General features: G+C 34.0%; 1 protein-coding gene and 1 long non-coding RNA gene across 9 annotated transcripts in view; one reads left to right on the plus strand and one right to left on the minus strand.

Moving 5' to 3' along the window:
* RNaseX25 (Ribonuclease X25) overlaps positions 1–26,486 on the plus strand; it is a 105,437-nt gene that overhangs the window by 642 nt on the left and 78,309 nt on the right. For 5 of the 8 annotated variants that reach the window (XM_069833344.1, XM_069833345.1, XM_069833343.1 and 2 more), the window contains exon 2: positions 1–122. In XM_069833344.1, the coding sequence (XP_069689445.1) occupies positions 49–122 (74 nt within the window). In that variant the 5' untranslated portion in view covers positions 1–48. Of the gene's footprint in view, positions 123–17,602; positions 17,715–26,296; positions 26,374–26,486 lie in introns of those variants that run through there. The other 3 variants (XM_069833340.1, XM_069833349.1, XM_069833347.1) reach the window with 2 other exon arrangements.
* Positions 117–26,358, minus strand: LOC138704928 (uncharacterized). The gene is made up of 3 exons (XR_011333482.1): positions 25,819–26,358; positions 4,331–4,428; positions 117–4,200 (listed from the first exon to the last, which is right to left on the minus strand). It is a non-coding gene; the product is annotated as an uncharacterized lncRNA (long non-coding RNA).

Genomic DNA, 26,486 nt, shown 5'->3' on the forward strand with positions numbered 1-26,486 from the left:
GATACAGGATAGGATACATTTTATGAAATTAACCTTGAGGCTATAGCCATGAATTGGATTATAACTTACATGCTCTCAACATTGTTTTTATTAATTTGCATTGACAACTTCAACATTCCAAGGTAAGATAAATGTAAAATTATTTTTTCAGTATCGGCAGTGTATCGGTATTTGTGTAATATTGTCCCATATCAATAAAAATAGGTCAATGTAGAGTATCCACCGCCCACTGAACGAATATTGGTTAAACGAGCGTTGAGCGACTTCCGCCGATTTTGGAATAGACACCGACGCACTTAGGTTAGTTTAGGCTTTTATTATCCCGTCAAGATGTTTAGAATTAGTGTAAAACTGGCCTATGTCTCCTATAGTGGGCGGGACATAGTAACATTCACCTAAAAATATTTTGGAATAGCTCCAAAGTGTCACTGTACAGGGAAATTGAGAATTGCTGCACGCTCCCAGGATAAATACCGTTGTAAGTCATGTAGTCTACATACCAGTTACACAAAGTCTAACTTCATTACCGTGATATTCTGGAGAGTAAGCTATTCTGGCTTTGTCCGCTACAGCTTGAACAAGACGACCTAATATTTTGCGATTAGCACACACTTTTTCCATTGTGTTTAATGGCAGACAAACGTGCAGCTTCAGATAAAAAATGTTCAATTCGTGTACTCCTACCCAATAGTTGAAACGATTCCCTATTATGAATATGTCTTTCAGATGCTTCATGTTTGTATGCTTTCCTTTCAAAATTCTTTAAACTTGGTATTCCTTCTTCAGTCCACTCTTTTTCTCCCCCAAACAATAGACATACAAAGCAATACAATTTATTTTGATTATGACTGCCGGTTAATGAATTAAATTTGTCATACCACGATGTAAACGTTCGCTTTTGTCTCTTCTCATGCAAGATTAATGTCAAGTTTAAGAGTTGGGCTTTTACTTTTTAATTCGCACTTTCTTTTGTAAGACAGTGCCAGAAACGGCGATTTTAGTAGTCAACCAAATCAATAGAATCGTCCATACTTCCAAAACAATTAAAATCAGAATATTTATTTAAAACTTGTGCCACTGTAAACGACCATACTTAATAACAACACACGAAACAGTCGAAACACTACTAAGCTTGGTCAGTAAGTGAGAAATATTGACATATTCAGCCGACTGTTTCCCACTCCCATTGTCACTAGAAGAGAGCAGGTAGTTAAAGACTAAACCCTCAAAAACAGCATCCAGTCTCAGATGCTGCCCTGTGTCTTATGCCATTTATGGAAAATAAACTGTCTTCCTTCAGCGGGCAGTCAAAATTCAATGGGAAAAGCTATATAACTCACTCTTACACGAGACTCGGAAGGTTTCAGTCTTTACTCGACTGTACTGCCACATCAAATAATTTCAAGACTGCCTGATCACATGGCACATGAGTTGGACACTATTGTAGTTTATTTATTTATTTATATTTTTCGATCAGTAGACTCAGTCTCAAAGTCTTCCCTGACGCTATGCCACTGCTGCATATAACTTATAGCAATTTGTGCAGTTCGTGTTGCAGAAATGTCCAAAGTACAGTATATACGTTGAACAAAATTGAGCCTGAGATAGAGTCTTGAGGAACATCACCATTAATGAATCTAATGGAGAAATGAGTATTTATTTTATTTATTCTGACGAAGTTAAGACCATCAGGTCTTCTCTTCCACTCAGTCAGAAACAAAAGAATACAGTACTGCACACATAAATTAGTGATTACAAAATATAAAATTAAAAGTAAAACAATCACAAGCTCAATAACAAAATATTTAAACCTAATTAAACATCTAAGGACATTATGAATAGTCGAGCTAAGAAAACATGACAAATTAAATATTACAAAATTAAATTAAATTAAATTAGAAGGAAATCCTAATTAATTATCTCTCAAAGGACATTAGAGCTGAGCATGAAATGAGTAAAGGGAATTGCGTAACTGTACAAATTAATACAACAGAGTAATATTGAATGTTAATTATATCTGTAAGGCTGCTCATACACAGCGCTACTGGTTGGAGACGAGACTGCTAGGCGATCACAGTCAGCTACTGCCAAGTGATTGTGTTCTCGTACATGGAGCAACACAAAAGTTATTGTAAAGCGACCCAATTCTTCATTCCAGAAGATGTTTGGTGACGAGGAGAAAGTTGTAATGCTTTATTACTACTATCAGAGGAATAGACGTCGAAGAAGATTGTGGGTTCATCCATATATATAGAAAGGAATATAAATTGCAGAACACTTGGAGCTACAAGAAACAGATGAAAACATTCTATTCATTCTACAGAATGAGTAAAGAAAGTTATAACTGCTTGTGACAATGTGAAACCATTAATTCAAAAGAGCAATATTAATATAAGAAAATGACCGCTCAAAAATTTCAAGTATTACCACAGTCTAGTATATACAGTCATGAAGCTCAATACGTAGTAAATATGCATCCATAGATAGTTGCTAACCACTAGGATTGCTAATATTGCCTCATCACAGACAATGCGAAATAGTACCGGCACAGTCTATTGTTCCTAGCACCCTCACAACTCGAGCTTCGTGACTGTATATACTAGACTGTGGTATTACTAAGTCCAATTCGTTTCCTCAATGTAAACACTGTCAGTGACATAATTAAGTGTGTATGTATGCTCCATAATTTCGTTTGCAACAGAGTAGGCATGCTACATTCTTCTAACATATTTGACAAATAGCAAGAAAGCAGCAGCAGCAATGGCATAAGATTGTAGCAACATATAGAAATTGGATATAGACAATCATACAACAGCACATAATTTAAGAGACAAGTTTTAGCATATTATTTCTTGTCACTAGGAGGATAAATTTCATGGCAGTGGCAATTGTGTGTCATAAAATGAACTTATATTTATTACCATCTCCAGTATCCAGTAGAAATGGCCACTTCTGAACTGAGCTCACATCCACGCAAGACACATTTTTGAAATGACATTTTGTGATTAATATAACCTTTATGGTTTTAACTGAAAACTGATTCCTTTCATAAGACCAAATTGAATTCAACAATGAAAACACTCTTCTGATGATGCATTGGTGCCAGGTATTCCTAACACAAAACTTATAATCTAAATTATGTTTGTAAAACTGATGTATTTATCTTTCATAATAAAATAAAATAAATATTTTAACAATAATTTAGGAAAACGTGACGTCATTTTAAAAAAAGGGGACATTTGGCATCCCGAGCATACTTTTCGCAGGACAGGGGACTAGAGACAAAAGGCTGAAAAAAAGGGACAATCCTATTAAAAACGGGACATCTGGTCACCCTAGATTACAGAGTAGTATTAATTACATTTGATAAACATTTTGTGGCTAGTGGCTATAAATTCTTGAAATGGGTACAGGAAGATGTCAAACACATTGCAAACCTGTGAAATAAATAAACGTGTTTGGCTGCACAGAGCCATGTTCAGATCTAATAGCTAATAAGCTTTATTAATACATTAATGAGTTAAAAATTAAAATTAAAAGATGAATGTTACTTATGTCCCGCCCACTATAGGAGACATAGGCCAGTTTTACATTAATCCTAAACATTTAGTATAACTTGCTGCTTGTGTAGGCAGTCTTTTACATTAGATTTACGAAAATTGATTTATAGCGCAACATTGGCAGTGATAAAAATGTGAAATATTCGGGTGAAATGAGCGTTGAGCGACTTCCGCTGATTTTGGAATAGACACCGACGCACTTGAACTGCCAACATAGAAAACAAAAAATCACACTCAATCGCTTTCACTTTCATCTTGACGGGATAATAAAAGCCTAAATTAACCTAACCTAAGTGCGTTGGTGTCTATTCCAAAATCGGCGGAAGTCGCTCAACGCTTGTTTAACCAATATTTGTTCAGTGGGCGGTGGATACTCTACATTGACCAATTAAAAAGATCTGGATGCAAGTGTATGAATAACAATTCGTAATATGAATCTATGATCAAATGTTACATTAAAAATATACAGTTTAAAAATATTTGCATATATAAAATGTCACATTATAAAATGATAAACCAAAAATATAAACTTAAATATTGTATGAGTGATCACATTTGTGAAATAGTGTAACAGGTACAATATCTTCATATACAGACAACGTATTCTCATATTATTCGTATCAACGTGTGCCATTCGTTTCTGAAATTAAATGCGTAAATGAGTTGAAATTGTTGATAAAATAGCCATTCATTACTGACACTAATAATTGCTAGATTTTTAGCCTAAACATGTATTGAATTTTTAATGCGTAATGAGCACATCAACTTACAGTGTCATTGATGTGCAGGTGGATCCTTGGGCGTAGATGGTCCAATGGCGGATCAGTAGTGCACCTGTCTTTGAGCGGTCACCTCTTGTACTTTGTCCCTAGAAATGAATCTGCTACGAATCTCAAGATACTTAAGAGGCATATTGGTCTGACAAGTTAGCATATAAATGAAATAAGTATAATAATCCTTCAATAACTGTCTTTTTAACTTAATAAATAATACAAGAAATTACATTAGATCATTACACAATCAAATATGACTAGCGCTTTCGCCAATTAAATGGCATCTTCAGGTCTAATTAGCATATGGTAATGCTTTAAGCATAAAGACGTAGGTAAAAAGCAACATAATAAAATATGATGAATTGCATGATGTGAGATAATTAAAACAATATTACATGAATGACTGTACAATCACGAAATAATGTAATAATAATAATCACTTGAAAGGCATAGTGGTTATAGTGATTGAACCTCATATAGTCTAGATGTTAAAATACAGAATTCATGCATTAAAGAGAATGCTGCAAAAACATGTGTGCAGCTTAGAAGTATGAAGATGACACGGTTAAAATGGGTAAAAATGTTGCAGCAGTCATCACAACGCAAAAAATGGGTAGCGTGTTATGAATCTGTAAGAATCAATAAAAAAAGTGTTTAAGTAAGATATACAGAGCAAAAAGAAGTTATCTAACAATAGAAAAACTTACAAAATTTGAAGCTGTAGGAAGAACCGATGTTTCATGGCCAGTTGCATGGTGTTGACTGGTGCATTGACATATGAAAGAATCACATCATGATGTAAGTGGAGGGGGTTATGTGTTGCAGTAAGAAGAGCTCCTATTGGCCAATTTGAATAAAGAGTTATTAGGATTAGGTAGTTCATTAAGTAAAGAAATATTATTACCAAGAAATTTAGCTATGTAAAATTCTTCTGCAACTAAATTGATATTCCCGTTGTTGATAGGTTTTAAAATTTATAAAGCATCTGACATTTTTTGAAGTTCATGGTTATTCTCTATTAAGTGGGATGCGAATTTTGATCTATTACGTCTATGACAAAAATCTGCTTTATGTTCTGAATATCTAGTTTTGAAATTTATTTTAGTTTGGCCAATATATTTCTGTGTGCAATTCTTACAATGCAGCATGTATACCCCACCACTAGCATATTTATCAGAGTTACAAATATTATTTGGGATAACATTATTAAGTTTGTTACCAGTTTTGAAAGTGACCTTTACATTTTCTTTCTTCAAAAAGTTAAGTAACACCACAGTCAACACCACGCAACTGGCCATGCAACATCAGTTCTTCCTACAGCTTCAAATTTTGTAAGTTTTTCTATTGTTAGATAACTTCTTTTTGCTCCGTATATGTTACTTTTCTTACTTAAACACTTTTTTTATTGATTCTTACATATTCATAACACGCTGCCCATTTTTTGCGTCGTGATGACTGCTGCAACATTTTTACCCATTTTAACCGTGTCATCTTCATACTTCTAAGCTGCACACATGTTTTTGCAGCATTCTCTTTAATGCATGAATTCTGTATTTTAACATCTAGACTCTATATGAGGTTCAATCACTATAACCACTATGCCTTTCAAGTGATTATTATTATTACATTATTTCGTGATTGTACAGTCACTCATGTAATATTATTTTAATTATCTCACATCATGCAATTCATCATATTTTATTATGTTGCTTTTTACCTACGTCTTTATGCTTAAAGCATTACCATATCTAACTAGACCTGAAGATGCCATTTAATTGGCGAAAGCGCTAGTCATATTTGATTGTGTAATGACCTAATGTAATTTCTTGTATTATTTATTAAGTTAAAAAGACAGTTATTGAAGGATTATTATACTTATTTCATCTCAAGATACTGTTTGACTACTTCAATCTCCAAACAGTCTTTTACCAGTGGCATCATTTATGAGCAGATTAACACTCAAAGAATATTGTAAATCAGCAAGCTAATACTTAACATAGCAGATATATAAGGAGGAAGAGCACCAATTACATTAATTCACAGAAGTAATAGATCAAGTCAATGTGAACAACTTTTGTCAAATAAGTTTTTTGATACATCCAATAGTTTTGGGAATATGAAATGCAACATATTGCAATGAGTACCAGTTCTCCTTGAGGTCATTGTTCTGCAGTCGAGGTGAGTAACTCCACTCCGTAAGACTTGCGAGAGGAGAATGTAAACAAAAGTCTCATCCAGTACATTTTGATCAGTTTCTGAAGATATGTAACACTAACACATTACTTAATATTATTATGAACTTAATTTCTTTTCCAAATTAATTTTTAATTTCTTCAAAGATTCAGTTACAGAATGTGTATTCACAACAATGTTATTTTGAGTTTACATGAAATGTAAAGAAATCTTTAATGGAAATAGTTTTGTTTTATAAGAATGTACATTCTTTACTATTTTGTAATTATGTAAACAGCAAAGAAATCAACAGATACTTTAAATGTTAAATAAATTTCATGGTATAAAATTTAGAGCTAGAGAGATTATAGTAAAATAAAGAATATTAAAAGCCAAACAATTTGTTTAATTAATTCACTGACTACATTTTGATCTACAGTAATTTGATCGAAACGTATCTGATGAGACTTTTGTTTACATTCTCCTCTCGCAAGTTTGCTGAGTTGAGTTACTCATCCTCACTGCGAAGCAATGATCTCAAGGAGCACTGGTACTCTTGCAGTGTTGCAACATGTTGCATTTCGTATTCTCAAAACTATTGGACGTATAAAAACTTATTTGACAAAAGTTGTTCATATTGACTTCATCTATTACCTCTGTGAATTAATTTAATATGTTCCTTCCACCCTATATAGGAAATGCAGATTGTTTATATCGTCGGTTTACAAGCAAAATATTAAGTCAGAAATATGTCCACTGCTGTGGAGTAATGGTTAGCACGTCTGACCATGAAATGAATGGGCCCAGTTCAGATCCTGGTTGGAACAAGTTACGTGGTTGAGGTTTTTTCGAGAGTTTTCCCTCAACCAACTGAATCAGAATTGCAGGGTAACTTTCGGTGTTGGATCTCGGACTCATTTAACCATCATTAATTCACATAATATCATCCATACATGCTTACCATAGCCTGGGTTAAGTTTACAGTGCAGCGTGCTGTATATGTACAAGAGCACAGTCATTCGGCTACCAGTCATTCACAGAATAGAAGTGGTAAACACATTAAGCCTCAGGTTAGTCCACCGCTGTAGAGTAATGGTTAGCCTTCTAGGCTGTGAAATGAGCGGGCCTGGGTTCAAATCCTGGTTGGGACAAGTTACCTGGTTGGGTTTTTTCTGAGGTTTTTCTTCGACCACTCGAAGCAGAATTGCTGGTTAACTTTCAGCGTTGGACCTCGGGCTCATTTCGCCTTCATTAGTATCATTCCATTAACCAACTTATTAGTTTAAAAGTCGACCAGGAGGACATGGCGGACGTGGTTCCAGGATCTGCCTATAGATGGTATCTGTCTGCGGGAGCTGCACATATCTAGCAAAGCTGCAGGGACTTTAATAAGCAGAGTGCAGGTGACTGGGTAGTGCAGCTCCCTCAGATAGATGGTGCTTTTGCAAGTCATGGAATCGACTCATGTTCTTCTGGTTAAAGGATGCAGGAGATTCAGGCACATGAATTGCGAACAGATCCCATCAATCTGAGGAGGCTGCAGAACAACATCACAGGCAGGCGAAGGAAAAGGTCTCCAGTCAGAACTGGATGCTGTGGCTGAATCGATACAATGACACCATGTAGTGAATCATGTGCTTTAAGAGTGATCCTAAATGGACTTCAACAATTATTCTAACATAAGGAGGTTGCACAATAAGCCTGAGGCTGCGGTGCTTGTCTTCAGGCCCTCCTCCAAGAGGAAAAAAAAGCTTCAGGTCTCTCCTCTTTACAAGAAAGAAGGAAAAAAAGGTAAAAAAAAAAATTACTTGTGAGAAAAAGGTATTTGAATCTCCTCGACAAAACTAAATACTCAACACATTATTTTTAGCAAGTTGTTTCTCTTTATTTGTATTTTATTTTCCAATTTTAAGTTTATACACACACACATATTACATACATTATATATGCCCTTTTCTCAGAAGTTATATTTTTTACTTAATGTATTTTGCTTGTAAACTGTCAACTCAACACATTATTTTTTAGCAAGTTGTTTCTCTTTATTTGTATTTTATTTTCCAATTCTACGTTTACACACACACACACATTACATACATTATATATGCCATTTTCTCAGAAGTTATATTTTTTACTTAATGTATTTTGCTTGTAAACTGATATATATATATTTTTTTTTTCTTTTCAAAGCCATGTGAAATTTGTTCAATACTGCTGTAATACAAACTACCTGGATGATTGATAGAGTGATTTCGACGAAAGTCAAACCAGGACGAATAGAAGAAATAGTGTACGCACTTCTATGCTTTCCCATTGTCGGTGGCAGACCTGACAACTAATGGCGCTTCGATCGCTAGGATCTATCGGTTGCCTGAAGTCAGATACTTCGAAAATATATTTCTCGCGCGTTTAGTGATGAAAGTTGTTTGGGGTTGTTGACATGCTTTGTTGTTTAGGGTTATGTAGATATCTTCAGTTTGTTGTGATTTGAATTAACCAGTGACAAAATAATATGTGTGGTGGTTTACAAAATAATTACAAAAATGCTGTACTGTTTTGTTCTGGGTTGTAGATCGGAATACAGTAGAAATAGTGTAACAAGACATTTCTTTTCATCTCCCAAAGAAAGAAATGAGTTTGGGAAATGGGCCAGAGTGATTCTGAGGAAAAATAGGCAGCTTTCAGTAAGTAACTGTATTTGTGATGTGCATTTTTCCGAATTCATGATTATAAAATGAGACTGTTTTATTATAAAAAGTCATAAGAGTGTGCATTGAAAATTACAACTGGGAACTGTACCTCACATTTTCCCTAATTTACCGAAATGATGAAATATATGAAAATAAATGTTACGGAGTGGTAATATTCGATGAGGTCAAACTCAGAGAAGAAATTCAATTTAATAATCATTTTCTTAAAGTGGACGAATTTGTTGATTTCGGATATCTCACGACTGATTCCAAAAGAAACAATTAGCAGCAAATCATGCATTAGTATTTATGTGTATGCCATTTATGCAAGATTGGATTCAATCAATTGCTATTTATGCTAGCAGAAATGCTACTCCAGTGATACTCTCGCTGAAATTCTTATAGAAGTTATACTAAAATTAGAAGCAGAAAACTAATTCATTTATAGGCACGTAAAATATCATTTTACTCTTTATATACTAACATTTTGTAGGTTTTGTTTTCTGTCCCTGTATTAGCAACTTCTTACAAAAAGATTATTTAAATACTGAACTTATAATTGCTTTCACAACGTTTCAGATCCCCTTGTATTTTCTGTTACGAACATTCATAATAGTATTACCAGGTAGAAGACTATTAATTATGAATAAGAGACTATGAAGGTATTTCTTAAGTTACGAATAGCCGGGTTAAATGGAAGAAATTTGCTTTTAAAAAGGACCACATTCAGCGTAACAAGTACTGTGAATTCCTTCCCAGTCATGCTCATAGCAGATCCATGTAAACTCACAGAGTGCGTACACTATTTCTTCTATTCATCCTGGTCAAACTGATATGGATAGGATAGAAGTTTGAAGTAAGAAAGTCAAACTGATAGGATAGAATAGAAGCTTGAAGTAGAAACTTATCCAAATGTTTCAGTAGAACCTTTTCTAAAACTTTTGGATATGGTTGAGAAGAGACTTATGGGAAGGTAACTGGTTGTATTTGAAGCAGATTTTCCAGGTTTATGAATTACAATAACTACTTCATGTTTCCAAGTATCAGGAAAATATCTCAAAGCAGGGCATTTAATAATGAGGCTAAAGTTCCTAGAGCTTTACATGTTAGATACTTCAATACAAAGTTTGGGATGAGATCGTATCCAGGGGATTTCTTTGTTGGAAGTTTCTGAATTATTGAGTGGATTTCATTTTGTGAAGTGAGTTTTATGGGCAATGTGCTGAAGGATAATTACTTGGAAAATGTTCTATATCTTGTTGAATTCTTTGATTCTTAATTGGGTTTGGCATTAAAGAGGCTTGAAGGTGTCTGCGAAAATTTCACATTTATTATTGTCACATGAATGTTGACAACCATCTTGTTGTAAAGATGGAATTATACATGGCTCTTCTAACACTCTCTTTGTTTCTTTCCAAAGGAAGGAGTCTTCTGATGATAAACCGGATAGATGACATTGATAAGATATGAATTGGTGTTCAATAGCACAATCAATGGGTTTGATGTTTTTTCTTATATTTTATTTTTGAAGGGAGAGAATCGTGATAAGATTTTCAATATTCATGTCCTGATGAAACCTTTGCTGCTCAAATAAATGAAGTAATAGCATCAGTGAAAGTAAGAACTGCTGCATGAGCATCGGTAATCATTTTTAATTTATTAGTGGGCTGCAAAGCATTATCTAATTTCAGTTGAAAGTAGTTCCAGTCTGTGGTACCTTTGATAAGTCGATTGGGACGAGAGTGAAGCATAGGATTGTCTTCAAGTGAAATCAAAACAGGAAAATGATCAGAGTCCAATTCATGTATTATACACATGTTTGAGAAATTCTGAGCATATTTGTGCACAGCTATGTCTAATAACCTATACCAGGTAATATGTTATAACAATAGTATTTGGGTTCAGAAAGTGTATCAACATTGACAGAATTTTCCTCTGTATTAGGAGACGTCTTCCATTAGGGGATGGTTAAGTGACATTCCCAAATTTTGTGTGCACTGTTGGTGTTGTGTCAGAGAAAAGACTAACAATATCTTGAGAAATCAAGTGCACTTTTGGTGGTTTATATGCTGAAATTATAATTATGGCAATTCCAAGAAAATAAGAACATCAGGCTTAGAAAATTAATATGATTTTTTTCTGGAAACTTGGGACGTCACTCACATCTAAAATCACTGCTTATAATATTTTAATCACAAATTTGACTAACTTTCTGCTGTAGGAGTCAGCTTTTCCTCCTTTTTATTAGGGTATGTGACATGAGAGTTTTTCAGCATGAATAATTCGTCCTTTCTTAAGTAAGTAATTAAAACTTTATCGATCATATAATTAAAAATAAAGAAGTATGTAAGAAGAAAGGTTACTTTTAATTTCTGTCAAGCAATGATTAATTTTAAAATTCACTATGATAATCAACATAACCTATAAACAATGCTAGTTTCTGTATTGCGTCAGTAACGTAAAAGTTATTAAAGTTCATATTAGAAAATTCAATATTCCGAAATTAAAGGCCGAGGAAAGTAAGCAAAATTATCAGATCGAAATCTGAAATAGGTTTGCCACTTTAGCAAGTTCCGACAAAGTTGAGGAAGAGTTAGAAATTAATAGCATGTGGGAAAATATACGAGATAATATCAGAATTGCAGCTGAGCAGAGCATAGGTAATTATGAAACTAAGAAAAAGAAACCGTGGTTTGATGAAGATTGTTCCATGGTAGTAGAAAGAAGGAAACAGGCAAAACTGAAATTCTTACAGGATCCAGTTGAGACAAATAGAAATAATTATTTCAATGAGAGACTGAAAGTAAGTCATACACTTAAGAATAAAAAGAGAGATTACTTGAAAGAAAAACTGAATGAGGCAGAATCAAATAGTAAGAATAGATACATTAGAGATTTGTATAAGGGCATAAAGAAATTTACGAATGGATATCAGGCAAGGGTAAACGTGATCAAAGATGAGCATGGTGACTTGCTTGCAGACTCTCATTCAATTCTGAACAGACGGAAAAACTATTTTGGACAACTACTAAATGTACATAGAACAAAATTGAAATACAAACTGCTGAGCCATTTATACCCGAACCCACACTTTTTGAAGTTTAAATTGCGACAGAAACTCTGAAAATATATATGTGCATTATCTAGCGAAATTTATAAACTCGTACTTGCTATTTGGGAAAAGGAAATTGTACCAGAACAATGGAAGAAGTCTATAATTGTACCTATTTTTAAGAATGGGACAAGACTAACTGTAGTAACTTGACGTCCTACAAAATTTTGTCCAATCTTCTCTTAAGAAGATTAACTCCATATGTAGATGAAATTATTGGGGATTATCAATGTGGTTTTAGGCGTAATAGATCGACTATTGATCAGAATTTTTGTATTCCACAGATATTGGAGAAAAAATGGGAGTATAAGGGTACAGTACATCAGTTATTCATGGATTTCAAAAAGGCATATGACTCGTTTAAGAGAGAAGTTTTAAATGATATTCTTACTGAATTTGGTATTCCCAAGAAACTAGTTCGATTAATTAAAATGTGTCTCAGTGAAACGTACAGCAGAGTTCGGATAGGTCAGTTTCTGTTGGATGCTTTTCCAATTCACTGCAGGCTAAAACAAGGAGATGCACTATCACCTTTATTTTTTTATTTCGCTCTAGAGTATGCCATTAGGAAAGTCCAGGATAATAGAGAGGGTTTGGAATTGAATGGGTTACATCAGCTGCTTGTCTATGCGGATGAAGTGAATATGTTTGGAAAAAATTCACAAACAATTAGGGAAAACACGCGAATTTTACTTGAAGCAAGTAAAGAAATAGGTTTGGAAGTAAATCACGAAAAGACATATTGTACGAAATGGAAATATAAAAATTGGAAATTTATCCTTTGAAGAAATGGAAAAATTCAGATATCTTGGAACAACAGTAAATGACACTCAGGAGGAAATTAAACGCAGAATAAATATAGCAAATCCTGTTATTATTCGGTTGAGAAGCTTTTGTCACCCAGTCTGCTTTGAAAAAAGCTGAAAGTTAGAATTTATAAAACAGTTATTTTACTGGTTGTTCTATATGGTTGTGAAACTTGGACTCTCACTTTGAGAGAGAAACAGAGGCTAAGGGTGTTTGAGAATAAGGTGCTTAGAAAAATATTTGGGACTAAGTGGGATGAAGTTACAGGAGAATAGAGAAAGTTACACAGTGCATAACTTGTCACATTGTATTCTTCACCTAACATAATGAGGAACATAAAATCCAGAAGTTTGAGATGGGCAGGGCATGTAGCACGTATGCATATAGAGTGTTAGTTGGCAGGCTGGAGGGAAAAAGACCTTTGGGGAGGCCGAGATGTAGATGGGAGGATAATATTAAAATGGATTTGAGGGAAGTGGGGTATGCCTGTACAGACTGAATTAATCTGGCTTAAAATAGTGACCGACGGCGGGCTTATGTGAGGGCGGCAATGAACCTCCGGGTTCCTTAAAAGCCGTAAGTAAGTTAGAAATAAATTAGCCGCAATAAACTTAAACTAATTACACAGGTTCTAACAAACTTAAGTACCATTCAGTTCATACAGTCTATGATTTTTTTTTTTCTAAACTAATTTTGTAGCTATTGATGTTATTGATGTAACACTCTTTTATTATTGACTTTAAATATACAGGGTTAGATCAATATGCCTCCAAAAAATGCCTTAAAAAATGAGTTAGAAAATACAGGGAGAAGCTAAGTAAGGAAAACAAGAAAGAAATCAAAGAAAAGAATGCAAAACAACAAGCACTTTCAAGAAAGAAATGGTCTAGAGTGCGAAGAAAAAGAAAACTGAAAATAGTAAATTACGAATGAAAAAGTAAGGAGAGAAATTAAAGGCTGAAATAATAGTAAAAAAATGTTGAATATGATTCACCATCTAAGTTTTTTTTTTCCACACTTCAGTCATGGGGAAGGCAATACATCTAGCACAAAGTTCGTTACCAGCATCCCCAAGAAAGAAACATGCAGTTATAAAGAAACTTGCTGAAAAGTTTGGAGTTGTAGAAACTGGAGAAATTAAACAGAAGAAAGGTGAAAACCCTCGTGATTATTGAATTGTTTCACAATTTTACGAAAGTGATCTAGTGTCACGTGTATTTCCAGGATGCAAAGATTTTATCATTTTCATCAATGAAGATGGCGAAAAAGGAAGAAAACACAAGAGTGCTTATGATGATATTAATGGAAGCATACAGAGTTTTTAAAAGTGAATATTCAGATGTTCAAGTTAAAAAATCGTAGTTTGCTAGTTTACGACCGGAATATGTAATTCCAGTTTCTGAAAAAGATCAAAATGTTTGCTGTTGTAAACATCATGGAAATACAGACCTTCTTATTGATGGATTATGCATGTGCATTAGAATAAATATCCCTTCTGCCAATAAACAAGTGGAAATATCCACGTGTGGCTGGAATATTGAATGCTACTTGGAAAATTGTGCCACCTATAGTGACACTGTACAATTTGTTACAAATCTATTCTCAAATGTTACTGAATTAGAAAATCAAATTTGTAGTTTTCATCAGTAGACAGACACAAATAAAAGGAGGTGGTCATGTGTCCTCCTGAAACTTCAAGAAATATGTTGATTGAAAGTTGAAGGTTTTACGCAAACACTGTTTCTTTACAAAAACACAATTGCAACAGATAAAACACCTGAAAGGTAATCTTGCACCCTATCATGTTGTATTATAAGAAGATTTTGTAGAAAATTTTGGGATAAAAGAAGATGATGAAAATAATGTCCGCACATTGGATCGAGAGTATCAGCATATTTACAGCTGTTTTGAGAGAAGTAAACAGTACAACATCATATGCATTTATCACTGATGATTTGCAACCTGAAAAAGGTGCAGTACTAACATTCAACAGAACCATATTGGAAGATGCCATGCACAGTAAAGAAATAAAATATCTCCATATTTTCTCGGATGGTGCAGCTAGCCAATTTAAGAACAGATTCATGCTTTCTACAGTTCTTAATCCCACTCTCTACCATCAACAGATTCAGTTCCATTGAGTGAAGTTTCTTTGGAACAGATCACGGTAAAGGCCCTGTGGATGGCATTGGTGGAAAACTGTAAAGCAAGCAGTGTGGTGGAAAATTATGCAGTGCCATGTCATGATAAACAATGCAAAGGACTTTACAGAAGTAGCTAAACAGGCATGTCCAAAGATCCGAATTTTTTATGTTCTGCAAACATAAGTAGATGTATGCACAGAAATGAGAAATATTTGGGAAGAAACTGCTCCAAAACAAGTACCAAACATTCATGGTATTCATTATGTCAGAGACTTTAGAAAAATGGTAATGGATGGTAAAAGACGCAATAACCATACTTTGAATATTGGCAACTATGTTGTATCATATGAAGCAAATTTATTTCCTGGAATTGTGCAAGATTTGGCACCAGATGAAGTGCAAGTTTGTAATGCATTGCTGTAGAAGTGGCCTAAAGAAAAGGACTGTATTTAGTATAGTACAGCAGCTGTTATTAAGAACTCCAATGCCACTGAATAACAGAGATATATTCTATTTTCCTGAAGTGATTGCAGATGACACCCATTAATTATGGTGATGAAGTTATTACTGCACTAGGTTTCCACAAAGTAAAGTTAAAGTGGACTATCATTTCTTTCTTATTACTAGTTTAAAATGTGAAGTATTTATTTTTCATTCTCTTTGTCAAAAAGTATACAGTGTTTTGGAAAGCTCTACAATATCTACTAAGTCTAGGAGTCATTTATATTGTAATACTCATTTTTATTTTTCAGATAGCAATTTAAATATGATTATAATCTGCTTGCATAATTTAAACAGAGAGAAATAAATATAATTTACGTCAGTAATATTATTTTTGAAATGTCTGTTTTGTATGTTATTTACATTTAACAAAAGTGATAACGATTATAAATAAAGGTAATCTATATCAGATTCATAAATTATATTCATATTACGTTTTTACTTCAGAGAAATTCATCACTAAACATTTCATTTTAAAATCTGTGTCCTTTTCATGTTACATCAGTAACAATGACGTTTTTATTTTTATAAGGAAAAATAAAAATAAACAATCAAACACTTGTTGCTGTTATTGCATATCTGGCAGATTTTCCAAATAGGAATCCATAGTTAAGAGGGGGGGGGGGGACAAATTTACTGGTAAAAAGCATTAAGTTACTGAATGTTACTTCAGTAACTGTGGAATTGCCCTTATAGCAAATTGTGGAAGACAATGTGAAGGTATCTTAGTAGCACAGACTTCAAAACAGTTCAGTTCTGGCAGAAGTACTGAGTGATGCTGTATCTTTTTTATTACAATTGTCAACCACCTGAGGTTTCGGGAGTAACACAATCAGTTCTTATTTGTGAAGTATCGTTTCAAAACGCATTAAGTGCATGGTTAACAATTTTTCAGAAATGAAGAAAAACATTTTACTTTCTAACAAGAGAATATATCTGTAAAATTTAAATGTCAAATATTAGATACTGAGGTGATGTTTGAGAATCCTCAAAAATTGAAATTGTTTCATTATTAATTAATATGGTATTTTAAATTAAAGTTGTCACTTAATACATTTTGAACCAATTGACTGAATATAATACGTTTTGAACTATTTAGGTTGTTACATAAAGAGAGGATCTGAAACATCGTATGTATTTCAAGGAAATTTTCTTGCAATTTATATCAAATTTATGTCTGCAAGTCAGTATCATAACTATACATACATTGTGTAGTATTTAGATAGAATTAAAATTTTGTTTAGAAATTAATAACATTAGTCAATTGATACCACAATAAGTATACACCTTATCAAGTACAGAAGTTGTGATTTTTTTAGGTAGTGATAGAAGCAAAACTTTAACTTTACAACAGAGCTATAACAACATATCAAAGTCTTTCCTGTCCCATTTCCTCATCCAAACAGTCAAAGTTCTCAGGATCATGACTTTCAGTGTTGTATTGAAAATGAAAACTAATTAAGATATATCTGCAAATTATCAATCTGTCTGCAATTATCACCAAATCTTATTTTGAGAAGATTATCCATATCAGTCTTCTTTGCATCTGACAATGTTTTCATTTTATCTAACATAGAAGGCTTATATGTACACCTGGCCCATGCTTATCCTTCATTTCATTAATGCTGTGAATTTTTTTTGAGGGGCCATCACATCTGTATGTTTACTCCATCTTTACTCTGATGAGAGGTTTCCTCTTATTCAACATTACCATCTTCATGCCCTTTATTCCATCTAATTTCTTGAATTGTTTTGCAAGCACCTTATAATCTCTGATAGCCCAATCCTTTCCAAGTGACTTTTTTTACCTTTCCCACAGACTTGTAAATCTCTCTATATTCTCCAGAAATAACAATGTCGGAGCATTTCTGGAGAGCCTTCGCTACAACTTCAAACACTCTGTCTGCAGATAAGAAAGAATGCCCTCTCAGCAGAAAGATTACAATAATATTATTAATGTAAGTGGGCACTTTCTTTTGGCGCTAATAAACTAGAGCATGGATCACGTGCATGTTTTTGTTTTGGCTTCTACAGCCATTAGTGAAAAGCCTAGTGTTGGTGACCAAATCCTCAAAACATACTTCGTCTAAATAGAAAATAATACCCAATGCCACCTCGTTCATCCCTCTGCCACTCTCAGTCTCATTCAACGTAAAGAATGTTGCGTTTTTATTGTTGACATAGATTACACAGATAAAATGATACCTGGTGTGAATAGCACGCTTTGCCAATTCATAATATAGGAAGAGGTTGTATCTGTTGCAAATCGAAACAGAAATGCCTTGTGTCACTGGGATACTCCCTCATAAGTTTGTGGAAAGTCTTTGAACGAAGTTTTTATGCTTTCAACTCAGCCAGTAGCTGTTTTTTTTTTTTTTTGCATTATTTGTTTCAGACTTGATATGAAACACCATGTGAGCACAATAACTGCAAGCATTGGTGGCAGGTGTGCCAAAGCCAATGTTAAAATTTGTGCGGAAAACGTTGTGAAAAAAAAAAAAACTTTTTAACTTTGAGCTGTGCAGAAATACTCACATTGTTCATCTTAAACATTTTATGTTTAAATCTGCCAGTAGATAAAGTCCTTGGCTTTTGTTTCTATTATAATGAGATTCTCTCACCCTTAGTTTTGAAATAACATAACGTTTTTGTTCTTAGCAGCAAACAGAGCATTTTTTATGCCACTGCTCTTCTCTTTAATGCCCTGGCCACTCTTAACAGGTTTGGCTATATTATTAAGTCTGGTTTGCTTATCCCAAATGAAATCTGAAAAAATTTTGAGCAGACTAGTAGTGCTTGAGTGCCTGTGTGCCTGGAAAAGGATAATAAAAATAAAGATAAACTCGTGAGTTGTCGAAGTTAATGGGAATCTGTTTAGTGATGTATTTAAGCTGAAGAGTGTAAGAATATTAGAAGCAAGCTTGATGTAGAGATACATATAATTGGCTTACAACAGTATTGTATTTCTTACTGTTTGTCGTTATAGGAAGTATCACATAACAACTATAAGTCAGGATACATCTGAAAAATGCATAGGTGGGAGGTATCAAAACAACTGTGTCTGGACATACACTTCTCAAAACAATACACCCTTTCTACTACTTACTGCATCAGTTTGATCAAGACTTTCAAAAGTGCTGACAAGAGTGCATTTATATTAGCAGTCTGCACCTGCAGCTACGTGGATTAGGGAGGTAAGAAGTGACTAATGTGCTAAGTTTCCCCTTTCGCCACTCTGAGCAGACTGACAGACCTTTAAAGACCCCATATATGTACATTTTTTAATGCACTCTGGAGTGTATGTATATTCTATAGTATTGGAAGTGCGCACTCCATTGACTCCCTGATTTGACCTCAGACGATTCAGTTATGAGTGCACTCCAGTGCGAGTGAAATACCATTCTTTTTTAAAAGAAAATTAGCGGCGGCTATCATGGTTATAGAAAGTGAAGAAGAACTGGCTTCTCCAAAAAAATCCACTTAGCCATATTTCAGAGCATTGTTCTTCTGGCAGTAGTTAATACAAACTAAGAATTTATTTATGCTGATGTTGAGACAGATTTACCAGAAAACAAATTTTGTTTTCATAGGTGACTGTGCATTTTCTTTGCACAAGAATTTCATGAAACCATATCCTATAAGCGAACTCCCCAATGAGAAAAAAATAGGTACCGTATTTACTAATTACTGAATGTCTAGAACTCTAGAGCGAGGAGAGTGCCTCAAATTCCTTTGGTATCTTTGTATCCATATATACCATACTCCAGTTAATATTTCAATATAAAGATATCTATTACATTTTTTTTAGAAACATGTGTAATCCATAACCTTTTTAGATGCCATTCTAGATGTACAGGAATCATTTCACGTCAAATCGCACAGCAACAAAACACGACCTTCTCGTAAATAGTCGAAATTTGTTTCATGAATTCCAGACACCAAATAAAGAGACATGTATTGTTTTATTTGTGTTGTTATGACTATTTGAAATTACGCAAATTATGCGCACACTGTTACATAAGCTCACTTGGAACTCTGTGTCTACATATAGTTGAGATTTCGGGTTTGGCGAATTTGAAAGACTAAATACAATACTTTTTATTACTTTAGGCCTATCACAAATAAATTTAAAATTTGGCCTAATTTTTTAATAATTTATTTTTCAAAGCAAAATGACTCCATTAAATAGCCAAGTTAAAAAAAAAAAAATTGCTCCCTGATGTATTATCTGTAAACTGCTGCATTTAAAAATGTGGGATCTGCATACATACATTTGCTGCAACAATTTATTTTCCGGAGGCATGCACGCGATCCCAGCTATTGAACCGTTTGCAGCCGTAGGCCTACACGTACACATGTGCTAGAAGGCTGCATGCAGAAAGTTTTACGGAATGTAAAGAAAATGTACAACCTGAAAATTAAATAGTTATTGCAGACTTTCTGAAAATTATTCTTTTGTAATACAAGATTCAGTACAAGGTGTGCATTGGAACACTGCCAAGTCACCATAATCCTTTTGTAGTATATTTCAAAGAAGGTACAGAAATTCGTCACGAAAGTATTGTTTTCATCTCAGAAAGCATGAAACATGACACCAATTTCTTTCACATTTTCAATCTGAAGCAATCAATTTCTTAAAGCAAGAATTCAGTGATATGAGAAAAATTATTTACTTTTCTGATGAATCAAGTTCACAATACAAAACAAAAAGAATTTTAAAAATATCTGCTTACATGAAGATGATTATGGAATTAGCGCTGAATGGCACTTCTTTGCAACGTCACATGGTAAAGGTCCATGTAATGGCATTGGAGGAAGGCTGCTGTTACACTATCAAAGTTCTTTGACAAAGAATATGATAAAATATTTTATCAAGGATCTTTGATAAGAGATAGGATTTGGGGTATATTAAACTACATAAAATCTTTTGTAAAATATTCTATCAAAGATAACCTAAAATTATGAACAAAAGCTTACCTAACACTTGTTCCACAACAGCTAACACGTGTGTTCCGATGATTTGTTGATAATAATATTTAGGAATATTATTTACGCGTTACGTTTATAACTTCATGAATGAAGACCAGTATTATGCTTGTTTAGATGCAATTAGTTCAATTATTACATAAGCATTTTACTGAAAAAGAAACAAATAGAAACGCCTGTGGGTTAAACCGTGGATTGCAAAATGTGGTAAGAGAGGTATCCATCAGAACTTAATGGAAGAGCTACAAAGCAAGATTTGAAAAGTTTTACAAATTATTATAAAATATTATTATTATTATTATTATTATATAATATTAATATTATATTATACAAATTTTTTGTGATAGCAACAGTCCAGTTATATTTGCATTCTGCCATATTTGTTTCAAGGTATAGAAATCTTTTATCAAAGAAAACAAGATGCACTTTCATTTTATAAAAGATCTTTTATCAAAGAAATTTTTTAAAAGAAAATCCATTACACTGTCATATATTTTACAAAATATATTTTATAAACGATCTTTGTCAAAGAACTTTGATAGTGTAATAGCAGCCAAACTGTTAAAAGAGTTGCTACGAGAGCTTGCCTACAACCCTGTCAAGATCCTATAACACCACCAAAAAAACTGTTTGATTGGGCACAAAAAACATTTCTAATGTGTCATTTATATTTTGTCCCCTGTATAAGCACAAAAACCTTCCTGAAAATTTGCAGGCCAGATATCACAATCTAAAACCAATAACTGGTACATTAAAATTACATTCTTTCATTCCGTTGTTAAAAACTTAAGCTTTAGTAAAACAATTTTCTTTCGAGAAAGAAGGTAGGCAAGTGAAAATTTAAAGTGTAGTGTGAATGAAAACAGACGTTCAAAATGCAAAATGTACAAATATTTGAAGATATCTTAAGTAAATACAAGTGTAAGTTAGCAGTGTTTCCTCGAGTAACTTGAATTGTACTGGATGTAATGTTGCAACATTCACTGGATCATCCAGTGTCGATAAATCTCCCAGTGCACAGTCAACGCTTCCAGTCTACTGCTGCTGCACCAGTCTGATACACATTGTTTTGTAAGTAATTAAATTTCCGTTAAACTTGTTAGAGATCCCATTGTGATTTTTTTCTGGAATTATTAGGAATACTTCAGTACATTTCTGCAATGCTTGGGAAAAGTGGCATAAGTCAGTTTTCACAATATTTCTTTTATTAGTTTATTTACCACTTAAGGAACATCTACATGCTTGGGAAAAGAGACATAAATATTTCTCCCATTAGAATAATGCACACAGGAGAAAATCAAATTGATATAAACCAGTGTGATCTAATAGTGCTTGAGAAAAGTGCTTCAAGTCTACTTGAGTCATTTTTCTCATGCTTCTTTTGATTCACTTGGCTCACCTGAGCGTTCCATAGTGACAGTCTCTCCAGCAGTCTCGTGATTGTTTTTGAATAGATTGGAGATTAGAAAGGGAAGTGTACATATATTAGAGAGCTACAGAATAGGGCTTACAACCGGTCAGAGAGCATCTGACCGAATGTTCGAATTTTAACCAGTTGCCCTGGATGTTTTGCAGGCTAGACAGAATACTGACATTTTATGAGTACACAAACAGAGTAACAATTGAAGAAAATTTACCATGTGTAATTAAAAAAATGTATTTCTTAATATATGCCTACAACTGATTGCATACTTTATTACACTTAAAGGCCCATTCACAATGAAAATTAAACATAACTGTAACATAAACAGAAGTTTGCGACCAGGTTATCAAATGGATCATTCACAATGATTTACATAAACACTGTCATTAACATTGCCGTTAGACGTTAACATGAAAGTCTGCGAACTCCAAACTTTCATGCTTATGCTTACGTGATTTGCAAACAGTACACAATCGTGGAGCACTGAAGTATACGACACAATATGAGGAAATGGTGTAGTTATGTTTCCATGGTTACCAATAGGGCTGGGGACGGAGTGGTTCGGAGCAGTTAATGTGACGTCATTACTCGGTTAAGCCGAGTACAGCAATTTATTTTGAGTACATAATGTACCGTGATGTATTAATTGTATGCATTATATTTCCACTGTGTCGTCTACTAGCTAGTGTGATGTCAGCTCCAACTCTAGGTAAAAAGTAAAATCTCACGCTCAAGCTAGTTTGAAAGTCATTGAAATCAATCATGCTACATCAAAGGTACCGACGCGAAGTGTCTATACTTATAATTTACTGTACGCTGTTCCAGCATGCAATCCATCACAGAAAAACACCGTGGGAGCGGTGCTTAACGATTAAAATCGCGATAAGGCATTGCAAATTAATTTCTGTCACGTACATCAACACTAGCCAACAGCATGATTTGGTACGATAGTATGGGAGATGGAAAATCTCCACCTTTTTGTTTATCTCAATACTTTTCGGTAATTTGATAGAAGACGGGCAAAATCCAACATGGCTGACGGGAACTACCAAAAACGTTCTGCCAACTATGAAGTCCAAATGTCACCAAACATCGCAAAATCAAAGATGAAAAATCAAATATATATTCATATTTTTAAAGAAGAACAAGCCGTCCAAAAAATGAAAATATATTTAATTTTTTTCCTTTGATTCTTTTGGCGTTTCGTGGCATTCGAACTTCATAGTTGGTAGTACTTTTCTGGCAGTTTTCGTCCGCACTTTAACCCCAAAAGTCACTAAAACACAAAACAAAATAATTTATCACCTTATCAAATAAAATTCAATTCTCATTAACGTCTTCATCGACAACCACTTCACTTCCAGTATAAATGGCACAGGCTTTAAGGCAATCTAAACTTAAACCATGTAAGCAACACAGAACTAAACCAACACTTTGTCGTACAGTCAACTTTGCATAAATAAACCACGTCTTTACACTGAATGAAATTCTCTTCGAACACTTATTACACCTTAACATGTACAGAAAATTCAGTAAATAATTCCTTTAAACCACAGAAAAACAGTTTTCTCCTCAACATTCAACACAATCCTTATTCACAGCGAAAGAACTAAACCAAAATCGTCACAAAATTTAATAAATGATTTCAGAACACGGATTCCTTCCTTTCCCTCTTACTTCAAAATTCCAATCTTGTGCACACAAAATAAATGATTGACACTGAAAAGTGACTTTTCGTAAGCATGATGATGCGCATTAGACAAATGCAGACAAATCTACACATCACTCACGTCAAACAACCAAGAACTGACAACGTCATTATCCATCCAAAATTAATGAAAATTCTAGAATAAATTACAACTATAACCAATCAAATCGAAAGAAAATCACAAAAATCATAAAATGACGAACTTTCAATAGCTTTAGCCATCAGACACAACATAACACCACTCACGTCAAACAACCAAGAACAACTGGTAACGTCATTATCCATTCAAAATTAATGAAAATTCTAGAACAAATGACAACTATAACCAATCAAATTAAAAGAAAAATACGGCGACACCTAGTATAAAAAACCTAGAACTAACATGTAAAAGTCACTAACATTTAACTCTGAAATAAAAAAAGTTGGTGATGCAATATTCAACCAAGTGCCCGTCTTCTATCAAATTACCTACTTTTCTTATCTAGAATTCGGTATAGTGAAGATTAAGGCCGGTTACACACTATACCGAGAGATGTGTAATGTGAAATGTGTGCCGAGAAATGCGCGAGCGTGGCGAGACAGCATTGTCCACACAGCGCCGAGAAATGTGTAATCGAACCAAGAGTGCAGAATAGAAAATAGTTGCCAGTGTCGCGCGGTAGCCATCTTAATTTTGTGGCTGCAAACCAAAACCATGTTTTTATCATATTATATAACTCGTAGAAGCTAGTGAAACGAAAGAAAATTGTGCCTTTCTTTGGTGTAATTTTTCTGGAGAAATACCGTTATTCCCTCACTATATTAAACGGCATGTAGGAAATTGTATTTCACTTTATCGCGAAACGGAATGGTACTGTTCACTTTTTCATGACCAGGAATAACATTCTCTTCAGTCCAATAATGCAACCCTTTCATCACGAGTAGGCCTACCATGATGAAAACTGAATCCTTAATAAATTATCGTGTTGACTAGCAAGTAATACATACAGTAATATCTAATATAAAATCATATCTTTTCATTGTTAGGTATTATGTGATCATGAAGTCATAATTTCATTCGTAGCCAATATTATGTTGATTGGAATTGCAAATTAGAAACCTAACCTAATTAATGTCTGATTAAATCGGTTATCTTCTTCCATATTTATTTTCTTCTTTTATTTGAAAACCTCCCCCGAATTTGGACATAACGAACAAAACTGTAAATTGATGTTTCAATAGAGAGGAAAATTATTTCAGGAGCATATTTTATTAGTGCTTTATTTACTATCACAGTCATTTCACTAAAAAGGGATAAACATTTATTCAGCCATTGAGTTCAATAATGTGTTATAAATAAATGCTTTAAAATTTATTTTCCTATCTACATCACATATTTTAATAATGTCATGTTACATTCCTTTTTCCGACGACGTCGTCAATTTAGTATTATTATAGTTATCGTCTCGTGCATCATACTTATTTGTATGACACCGATAAATTTCAATGGCCGATCTGACATATTAGAACAATTTTGCCGTTTTCTGAATTTAAAACAGCTGAAAAAAGTTTTAGCGATATCTGTGTGTAATCATAATCGTTGACAGAGGTCGAATGTGTTTTGAAAAATTCGCTGGGCTAGCGATCAGAACGAGATATGTGTTTACCTCGCGCGAGGTGAGCGAGAAACTCGTTGTAGTGTGTGATGTTCCATTTAAAACAATGCTTTCGATCTGACGTATTTCTCGGCGCACATTTCACATTACACATCTCTCGGTATAGTGTGTAACCGGCCTTACAAAGAAGGTAAATTAATTATCGACGAGGAGTGTGGAGGTTATATTTTTCAGTGACATCAACTGAACAGTGTTGTATCGTAATTTTATTCACGTTCAATTGACGTCCTCGATGTTACACATTCCACAATCAAATAATTCGATAAATAGTTGTTAATTAGATACCTTACCTTGTCATTTCGATCCATTTCTCACAAATAACTTCTAACTTGATATTAAATGTATTACGCATCAACTTTGATTATAATCTGATCGTTTTCACTTCTGTGCTTCCGTTAAAACGAATTCACGTGTTCACTCACTAAGCACATACATTGTACACTACAGTATAAGGTTATACGCAGTAACTTTCGAAACTTTACAAGTTTTTTTTTTGTCATTCCAACACAGGAAACGTAACGAACGCAAGATGACGACATAAGGGAAATCCTGTTTTATTTACATCACGTGGTTTTTCAGCAAGTAGTCGGAAGCACAATCGATACTTATCGAACAGCAGTGTTGCTACGTTATACGATAATTATCGTTTTGTACGATAGTATTGGCTCACGATCTGAGACCTCTGATCACATATATAACAGATTGGCTTTCCCCATGTTAAAAACGGTAACGTGGAAGAGAACGATCACTGTCTCCCAATGACGTAGTTACCGCTGTCGAGAAATGAACTTTCGGGAACAACCGCTAGAGGGAAGTATTACTCCATGCCAGATCGCGGTTATTTAGTAAGTCTAGTGTGTACCCACAGTCTACTATACTAAAAGCCAGGTTATGAACCGACGAAACAGGAAGTAGTTGGAATGGCGAGAGGAAAGTGCGGGTTAGAGGGGTAGCCTGT

Source organism: Periplaneta americana, chromosome 8 (genome assembly GCF_040183065.1).
Source record: "Periplaneta americana isolate PAMFEO1 chromosome 8, P.americana_PAMFEO1_priV1, whole genome shotgun sequence".
Taxonomy (NCBI): Eukaryota; Metazoa; Arthropoda; class Insecta; order Blattodea; family Blattidae; genus Periplaneta; species Periplaneta americana.